Source organism: Echeneis naucrates, chromosome 4 (genome assembly GCF_900963305.1).
Source record: "Echeneis naucrates chromosome 4, fEcheNa1.1, whole genome shotgun sequence".
NCBI classification, from domain to species: Eukaryota; Metazoa; Chordata; class Actinopteri; order Carangiformes; family Echeneidae; genus Echeneis; species Echeneis naucrates.
Window position 1 is genome coordinate 15,579,433 of NC_042514.1, and position 9,997 is coordinate 15,589,429.

The 9,997-nt window shown below is 41.6% G+C and overlaps 2 protein-coding genes across 2 annotated transcripts; one reads left to right on the plus strand and one right to left on the minus strand.

Moving 5' to 3' along the window:
• Positions 1-569: 569 nt before the first annotated feature.
• Positions 570-4,909, minus strand: arrdc2 (arrestin domain containing 2). The gene is made up of 7 exons (XM_029499695.1): positions 4,492-4,909; positions 3,087-3,304; positions 2,884-2,986; positions 2,528-2,784; positions 2,261-2,423; positions 1,710-1,870; positions 570-1,494 (listed from the first exon to the last, which is right to left on the minus strand). The coding sequence occupies exons 1-7, from the start codon at positions 4,763-4,765 to the stop codon at positions 1,441-1,443; spliced, it is 1,230 nt and encodes a 409-aa protein (XP_029355555.1). The 5' UTR covers positions 4,766-4,909; the 3' UTR covers positions 570-1,440.
• Positions 4,910-7,662: 2,753 nt separating this feature from the next.
• On the plus strand, positions 7,663-9,571 carry uba52 (ubiquitin A-52 residue ribosomal protein fusion product 1). Its single transcript, XM_029499496.1, has 5 exons — positions 7,663-7,710; positions 8,119-8,230; positions 8,559-8,645; positions 8,853-8,955; positions 9,414-9,571. Exons 2-5 carry the CDS (start codon positions 8,128-8,130, stop codon positions 9,505-9,507), a joined length of 387 nt encoding a protein of 128 aa, XP_029355356.1. The 5' UTR covers positions 7,663-7,710; positions 8,119-8,127; the 3' UTR covers positions 9,508-9,571.
• Positions 9,572-9,997: the final 426 nt, after the last annotated feature.

Here is a 9,997-nt window from a genome sequence, read left to right on the forward strand (position 1 = left end):
ATCAGCAATGTCACATCAGAAATAATTCCTGTAAATATTGATCTAGTGAGTATATCCAGCTCCTCCAGTGAACACTTTGACTCACACACCTGATGTAGCAATCCACTGGCATGCAACACTCTCAGGAAAGTCTCTATTGTTTCCTTAATAAAAGGTTCAAAAGATACACTAGAGACAAACATGAATTTAAGCTTTTATTTTAATTAGAAAAAACAATTACAAAACATTGGCAAGATTATGAATCAACATCTGTATAAAAATAAATTCTGTTTAGTGCGTGCCAATAAAGTTGCACGACTGACCCTGAAGACCAGTTGGTTTAGTCTTATTCGAGGAGAAAACTTTATCCTCAAATCAGTTTTTGGAATGTCCCTTACTCCGCACATTTTAGTGGCGTCACCAGCTTGGGGCTCGACTTGTATGCAGTGCAATGCACCCATACATCTGCCTCCAATCAAAAGCTTCATACAACATGGCTTAGAGCTCTCCATCTATTCATCCTCCTTTTGCTTAGCAGCTGGGAGATCTATTTGATGAGCCTTGTGGAGCACTATACACAAACTGCTCACTTTTTTTTTTTTTAAATCAGTGCTAAAATCAACCACAGCTATCTGACACTTCAGTGCCTTCAGTCTTGGATTAAACTAATGGTTCTCTTGGAATTCAGCCACATAAAAGTCAACTGTTATTCTGTTCTGCTTCATATAACTCCCTGAAACTTAATCAACCTCCCACCTCAGATAAAAAAGGCACATGTTTTTCCCTTTATCATATTCTTATCTGCATGCACAAAATACATCTACACTTGCTTATTTGACTTGTTCCGCTCCACTTTCAAACCTTCAGGTACAGTATGTGTAGACATTATCACAGGCAAAATGATAGTCACACAATGGGTAGCATGTTGTTTTCTTAACATCTACTGTGTTGCCAGGCAGAAAGTAGAAATTGAAGGCAATAACTGCACTTAAAAAAGATGCTACTCAGAGTAACAATGTATTATGCAACTTATCAGCAATCTTTTGGACTGCCTACCAGACATATCAAGCTGCACATCCCAAATATGTCCCAAAAAGTTCCCCCAGTATACTCCAAACTCTTTAAAAGGTAAAAAAAATGGTTGATTTGGGGGTATTTGTAGCTTGAGTTTATCGTAAGCCAAGAATAACTTGGGTAGGACAGAAACTGATGTATGAAGCTGCTTCCCTCTCAAGAGAAGAGGAAAATGTCCACTTTACTTTATGGACTGGAAACAAAGTGGTCCTCCACTGTTCTCCAACTCCTCACATTGCCTTTCATGACCTCTCTGTGGCGCTTCGATCCCGCTCCACAACATTTGGTGGGTCCAAGGACTGTATCTCAGAGAGAAGTAATCCAGGAGAAATCTCGAGATTCTTTTTGCTAACTTTAGTTGCTTGACTCTCAGGTGGGGCTCATGGCTCAACATGTCATGCAACGAGGTCTCATGTTGACGGGCTGAGGGTTTGGATCAATCTGTAGGCAGGAAATGGAAATAGAGACAGAAAAGATGAAGGTTCAGTGAAACAAAAAACAGGTCTTAAAGTAAAAACTTTTAGCCCGAGGTGCAATTACATGTGCACAAGATTTAGCTGGAAAACCTGGAAGAAGTTCTTAAGAAAATCTCTCCATTCAACCACCGCAATATTGTGGTTGAGGCTGCATGTTGTCGCAAGTATTTGATGACTTACCTCACTATACACAGGTGGAGGTCGGAAACGAAACTCTTGGACAAAAGCCATGAGGGGACGTTCCATGATCCCACTCAGGTCTTCGGCTAGCTGTGGGACAAGCGTGTTGCTGCACTGCCCGGCTTCCTCCTCTGTCACCACGGAGCTGTAATCTGGAGGAGCTGTGCAGAGGGGAAAAAGACACGGTTAGCCAGACTGAACAGAATAACACAGGTCCAAACATTTGCTGCTTTTTGCACTAACAAACACTGATTTGATCCAACATAGATTTCAGCAGATTTGCAAGTTTGTTTGCTTATGCATGTAGACTAAGAGCTATTTTGGCAGTCAAGTGATCATAAAAATAATCATAAAAAAAAAAAAAGGAAAACAGGCCCACATACTGATTGGATGTTAAAGAAGGTCTTGAAAAGCAAAAAGTAATATTCTGCCATGTGATTATTTGCACTAAATGTTGCTAAATGTTCAGCTAAGATTGTCCATATGTTAATAAGCCCATCTCTGTGCGCATTTGAACCGCTCTCTGCCGCTATAATATTACGGAGACTTACGCTCAGGCTGCTCTGGGATGGCCATACGCAGCCACTCCAGGTTGACGCTGTACTGGCTGCTGACGCTCGAGGTCCGGCTTCCAAAAGGATGAAGGGGGATGGTGCCTATAACCAGTGGCAGCTCCAGACAAAGTTTTGATGTCCCGGGCACATCAACACAAACCTGTCATGAGGGAAAAATGGTTAATTGTTGGATCCAGCCACACAAGCAAATGGAATACAAGATTCTAGTTCCTAAGGAATGAAGCAACCTTTAACTCGGCTCACCTTGAGCAAATACTCCACTTTGATGATACGGCATGGCAGGATGGAGGGCCCTACAGGTGGGATTTTGATGGCACGGCCATGCCAAGTCTCTCGGCATCTGGCTCTCACAATATCACCGCTCAATGTGGCCACCACAGAACACTTCTGCTTCATGGTGCCACGGGCTATGAATGTCTGTGTCTGAGTGATGAAGGCTTTGGGCACAATTGACTTGGAGGTAGAGTTGTCAAACTCTGCAAAGATGGGTATCACTTCACCTGAAGAGAAGAAAACGTGTTAGAAACCGACGACACTCCTAATCTGGCAAACAATGAATACATTTTTAGAGGCTTTTGTTTCAGATGCTAGACTCTGACCTGGTGTGTAGCCTTTGCGGTCGATCTTTGCTGTTACAGACACCTGTCCAAAGTTGCGATACCAGCTTCGTGCCATCTTATCCTTTGTTCCAGCCTGGGGCGCCTGAGAATGACAAAGCCCAATGAGCAAGAGCCTCAGAACACCCAGAAAACCTGAAATACATGATGAAACATTTATGAAAAGTGCAGGCCCAGATGCTCACCAGTAAGGCTGGTGTGTTGATGTCTATAGGCTCAATGACTGTAAACTCCTTCTTGAGCTTCTTGACACGAGCCCACGGCCTGTGTAGCTTAACTTTGACCCAGTAACGGATGCTACCGTGTTTCCCCTCAAAGGAGGTAACCAGTGTCTCCTCTGGCAGCAAGAAGCTAAATGGAAATTCATGTCTCCCAGCAGTCAGGACAGTTACTTCGCCATTATCTGAAGGGAAGACAAGGAAACATTTAATTCACTTGTTATTTTGTTTCATATCTGTTTAACTTCTTGGACTTCAGACAGTTGAAGGTTGCTTATGTCCTGAACAGTCTTTTGCTAGACACAATATCATCAGGAAACAGGGCAAAAAGGAAACAAAAAGTGGTATAAAGTATTTGCTGCAACATTGCCACATACTTTAAAAAACATTAGTATTCTCTAGAAAGTCATAAATATTAAGCAGATTTTGGATCCCTGTGTGTTTTTCTGAAATCACATGCTTTCCGTGCTCACTCTGAGGGGCGGTCCATTGTGCTGACTGAGATCATGTTTTTCTCAATCTGTGTAACAGCGTCTGCCCCAACTACTTTGTTTTTCACACGCTTGCTGTTGCAGAGGTCAAAGAACGTGTGCTGTGTTAAACAAACTCAGTGTGTTGTGTGTTACTTAGTGGGTAGCTCCGGTTTAAATAGAAAAACAGGCAAACAAAAAACTATCACTGTCAAATAATCTTAATGGGTCTATTTTTCCCAGACACATATGCATTTAAACATATAACAGGAAGCTCTGATACGCATATTAATAAAAGGTGGATTGCTGGTTTTTAAAGAAGCAAAAGTGAATGCAAACTGAAGCAGGAAAACAACCTGAGGTCGACAAAGCTCTGGCTGTCCTATTTCCTGTCTGTGCTTTAAACCGAGCGGCTCTGGGCACTTTAAATGAAAACAGAAGCAGTTCTTGTATAACCAGCTGCTGTTGCATTTATTTTTATTTATTTTTTTGGGTCGTTTTAAAACAAAAACCAGTGACAGAAGGAAGGGTCGTCAAACAAAGATTATTTTAGTCAATTAAGTGCTCGATGAGTGTTTAGTGCCTTTTCTTTATCTGGCTGGTTTATTTTTCTTTCACTTTTTTTCCGTTTCGTTTCGTTCTTTCGTTTTTCAACAAGAAATTAAACATCTCTTCTCTCGTGTTTGGCTCTCTCCACAAACTCAGCCGGACAGATTCAGTATCTGGAACAGGTCTAAATCCAGGCCATCGCCTGAGCCCATTTACACAGCAAGAAGACCCTGTTGCTTCGGTTTCATTGGCAGGATGACTTTATGCATTTCTTCGTTTATGTTTTTGTTTGTTTCTCTTTGTGCCGATCATTTCACCCACTAACACCCCCCCAGTCCGCCCTGCGCACTGACCTGCCTGCAGCAGCACCTCTCTGCGGTTCAGGTACTCCACCTCGTCGCTGTAGTTCTGGGTGTACGCGGTGCTGGACCCGGCGGACCGGGACTCGGTCCAGTGCACTTTGGCGAAGCCTTCGGCGTGCAGCTTCAGGGAGTCCACCCTGCTCTCCCCGGACAGCTCCAGCAGCACCCGGCCGGACACCACGTCCCCGCTGCTGTACACCGGGGGGCAGTCCACCTCCGCCGAGTCGAAGACAATGTCAAACTTTTTCAACTTGTCTAAGACCATTTTTGAATCTTTTTATTTTGCAGCTTGTGCCAGTCCTCCCGAACAATAAAGCGGTCGATCCTCTCCTTCTTGTCCCGCAGTGTGACTGTTTTGTTGACCGCTGACGCGCTTCTTGCACTTATTTTGGACTTCTGTTGGGCTCTCCGACTCGCAGCCCTATTTGCAGACGTAAGAAGTGGGCGGGGTGTCCTGAATTTATTATGTAAGACCTCAGGAGGTTTGTGACGCCTTCAAGTGTTGTTCTTTGGTACGAGCGTTTCATTTCTGCAGCCGTCAAACACAAAACAAAACACGAGGCTGCTTTATTTGGCCAAATGTATCAGAATCATCTTTGTTGTGATTAAACAAGAACAGCGATATTTAGGCAGGCATCCCTCTAAAGACACAAAATACCTCTAATATAGGCAACAAATTCAAACTAAAACAACACTAAATGTGAACCCCAAACTTGCCACAACTTTTATGTCAGCCGGTCACCTCAGTAGACAGTCACACTACCACAACGTGGGTGCGGTGTTAAATCCCCATTTCCTTAACTTTATTTACCGCTTAACTGCTGCGAAAGTGCGACGCCTCTCAAAAACAACTCGTATTTTCAGATATACTTTAAAGGCAACGTAATGAACATGTAAAACTGTGTGGAGAGAGCAGAGGAAAACATGCCCCGATGATTGATGGCTACAGGTTCTTCGAGGAAAACATGCCTCTGACTGACGGACATCCTGAGCACAGCACAGAGGAAAATAGTTGTTTACTCCACCTCTTTTGTGTCTCTTTGGACATAATCTTATACGTGAAAAACTCAGCTACGAACAAGAGCAGGTCGTCAAATGGCCTTTTGGAAAACGACCACACTCGTTACGTCCTTATGAAGGGATGCTGTAGATACAGAGATAGAGAACTAATGCAGCCCTTATAACACCGCCAGCTCCTTTAATGCATTTTCAAACTAAACCAGATCTAAGCTGGATTGATTCTCCTCCAAATGCCTCTCCAAAAAGTAAAACAGACAAACTTTCCAATTCAAATGCCTTCGTGCAAAAATCAGGTCATTTGAGAAAAACAAAAGTTGTTTACTCCTCCGTTCCCAGAGAATGGTTGGACCTCTGCTGCCACCTAATGGTCATTTAGAAGCACTGTGCCCAGCTGCCGGGCCCCCAGGGTGGTTTCAGGGCTCGCAGATGTGTCTGTGAATAAGTAGGGATGTGAAAAACTACTATATCGAACTAATGTCATGTTATGTCTTGTCTTTTTTATTTTTGTAGTCCAGTCGTATCTTGCACATCACTATGGCCACGTGTTTTGTACATTATAGAGTATATGTAGACTTCCATTGGCTCGCATCTAACTGTAACTGCAAATTCCTGACTAATCTCGGTGTATTTGAGAGGTCAGTAATTCAGTTTGAAGACAGCTTTTACTTTGAAATGACGGCATGAAAGCCTGGAGTAAAAATGAAGCTCAGCCCGCCATCTGCTGTCGATTAAGAGCAGAGTCTGCTTCTGCAAGTCATGTGGTCTCCGATATGGGTCAGGGGTTAATACATTAATACATATACATTGCAAATACCATTTAAAAAATTGCCCATCATACCTCAGAGCAGAGAGTCTGACAAGTGCAATCTAAGATAAAAGAAAGATAAAGGAAGTCATTCCTAAATTCACAAACTGTTAATATAAGCTAATGTGCATAAGCTGGAAATAAAATGACAATGAAGCAAAAACAGACAGCCAGCAGTTGGAGGATGCAGGAGAGGCAGTCTGTATTTTTGAAATACCACTCACCAATTCCTCTTTCCTTCCTTTGACCTCTTTAATTCACTGTCTCCTTTTTTGGGGGGGTAGAGAGAAAGAGATCAAAAGGAGAGGGAATACATAAAACTGCAAACAAAAACATGCATTGATGTGTTTAACTTCTATACAGTAACAAATTTGTACAAACTTTGTGGATGAATAGAACTAATTTTACCTCTGAAAGGGTGATGTTATATTACTACATTATTGACTGTTTTCAAATGAAATCTAATTTATTTATATAGCACTAAATCATGACAAAGTTACATCAAGGCACTTTTCACATAGGGCAGGTCTAGACCAAACTCTTAATGAAGTTATCAAAGAGACATAACAAATCCCTCCAAGAGCAAGCACACACAGAAAGACTGTCATTTGAGCTTGAGAGGAAAGAAATGCTGGCATATTATCAGAGTGGGTGTAGGAGATAGAAATAGAAAGGCATGGGTTCTCTGTGGAAAAAATACAAGCAATTTTTTTTCTAGGAAAAGAAGCGAAGAAGGGATGAAACTAAAGATTAATGGGAGAGAAATTGAGGGAGGTGGATCATTTAAGTTTTTAGGAATTCTCTTTGACTCAAGGTTAACACTGATAGAGCATATGATAAGAATGGAAAAGAAATGTCAATGTTCAATAAATGTAATTGGATTTCTGACAGGGAAAGAATAGGGAGTTTTGTATGATTGAAAATATTTTATGTGGCCTTGATAAGATCTTAGCTAGACTATGATAGCATCACATATGAAACTGTCTTTATCAAGCCTTGTAATGAATGATCACATTCCTGGGTTTCAGTATTGACTGGCTGCTGTTTGGAATTGATTATAATTAAAATGAACGAAAAGGAATATGTGTCACTACTTAAATTCCATGTAGTGATATATCTATTATAGTAAGAGTTATTTTTAGTGCTTGTCCTATCCGTGTGCTATTGAAGTTAAAAGCCCTGGATTACAGTCCAAGCATACTCCAGACCACATGAGAACGGCAATGAGCTAAATGCAACCACACACGAAAAACCATAGAAGAAGAAGAAAAAAAAAGCGACGGTAGCAGCAGAAGAAGAACGAAGCGGGCCGAGTAGACGGAAGTGACGTTTTTCAGCGTCTGGCTCTTCCGCTCCCTTTTCGTTGAGGCTTAGCTATCAGCCGGGTGAGACCACGCTGTGTTCAGCACATATTTCATGATTTCTACCGTTGCATAAATATCTGGAGCGCATAAATACGTGTCACATTTGTCTAATATCATTCACACTATGGTATCTAGTAGAACTATTACGATTCAGAGGCAAAAAGTAGAGAAAATTGTGACAAGCGGTCGTCGCATGTGGCGTGGCCTGGCAGCGGGTTCAGTCTGCGGCTAACGCGAGTTAGCAGCGCTAATGATCCGACCGTTTTCGTTTGTATTCTGATCCAATATAGTATTTTAAATAGCAACAGTCCCTTAATTACCTTTTATGTTCTTTATTTATCATTCATGGCCAATCTGTTATGGTCGCTAATGTGATTTGGGACGTAGCTGTGCCTTGAGCTAACGTTAGCACTCTCCCCTCTCCCTTAGCCTGCAAACATGCAGATCTTCGTGAAGACGTTAACGGGGAAGACCATCACCCTTGAGGTTGAGCCCAGCGACACCATCGAAAATGTCAAGGCCAAGATCCAGGACAAGGAAGGTGAGGGTCACAGATAACTCAAGAAGTGTTGGGGAATCTTGCTACTGGTTTAATAATTATTCAAAAGCGTGCCAGGAACTAAGTCGCGAAAAAGTCATCAGTTTTATAGCTGGGGCAAGTAAGTAGACATAGACATAGGCGTTTAGTCTATCTCTTAAGTGTAGGTTGCTTTGGATAAAAGGCAGTAAATGTAATCTGATCAGACTGACACACTGATTTCTGAGAAGCCATACCAACTTGTAAGCAGGTGGATTGCTGAGGTAACATTTTTGTAGAAATTGGTTTTTAAATGAAAATTTGAGTTTGTTGAGTGTTATTGTGCTTGCAGGAATCCCCCCTGATCAGCAGCGTCTGATTTTTGCTGGCAAACAGCTGGAGGATGGACGCACACTGTCTGACTACAACATCCAGAAAGGTAACATCTTAAATCCAAGAAGAGTGGATGTTCTAAATGTGTTTTTCATTTAATACATAAGTAGTAAGGACAGTTAATAAAAGTGAGCCCACTGCTAAAGTGATGATAGTATCTCTGTAAGATGCCAACTAGAGAAGGGCTTTCTAAAAGTCCATATGTGGATGGAACTGAATTTGAGATTGATAATGTGTGTAAACTTCCTACTAGAATCCACTCTTCATCTTGTTCTTCGTCTGCGTGGTGGCATCATTGAGCCTTCTCTCAGACAGCTGGCTCAGAAGTACAACTGCGACAAGATGATCTGCCGCAAGTAAGTCCAGAATTGAACATCATCCAGTGAGTTTGTTTGAATAAATTTGTATGCTGTAAAGAAGTTGATTGGTGTTGTGAACACAACACTTAGACTACACCACTGTACTTTGGTCAGCCATGGTTTGAAAGTGTATAACTCATAGTTGTTCTGGAATATACAGAAAAACATAAAGGCGAAAGATTTTGAATGGTGTTTGGTAAATGAAGATGAGTGTATGCTCTTAGCTTGCTGTATTTGCAGCATATAGCCAGTATATATGCTGGACACACTAAGATTAAGGGTCAATCATTAATTTCTCATGCGAAACAAAAAAGGTGAAAATCTTTTGGCACTAGAACTTGATATCAAAGTTTTCCAAGTACTGCCATATGATCTCTTGTCACTATGACCATTAGCTTAAATATAGGTTCATGAAGACTGGCCTTGTAATTTACTTCTGATCTCTTGCTTTCTAGGTGCTACGCCCGTCTGCACCCACGTGCAGTCAACTGCCGTAAGAAGAAGTGTGGACACACCAACAACCTTCGCCCCAAGAAGAAGCTGAAGTAGACATTTGCACAGAATCAGCTCTGCTTGGCATTTTGTGTTAAAATAAATCAAAGAAAATGATTCTGCATGTTTGACTTGTTTTTATTCAAGGTAAAATGTGTGCATTAGGTGGTCAAGGGGCTTCACAGAAGAGGTTTGGGGTTGATTCAGCCTGGCCATTCTCCACGTTTATGTTCTGTTGTGAAATTTTAAAAACTACAAAATGCCATAATTTACATTCTTTGCAAATTCAAGCAGTCAATAAAACCTATTTGCATAGCTGAAGTGACGCATCAAACACATCTTCACAGGCTCAATATGAAATCAAGTAAAAAGAGCATGGTGTAATAGAGTAAACAGTAACATTTTCCCCCATACACCATTAAGACTGTCACTGTTTGGCTGGTGAAATAATGATTAAATTAGATCCATTTATCCATCCATGAGATGTCAGCAGCCCCCTCCAAAAGCAGCGGCCCTATTGTTTGTTTGTTTTTTTTTAGTGGCTTAA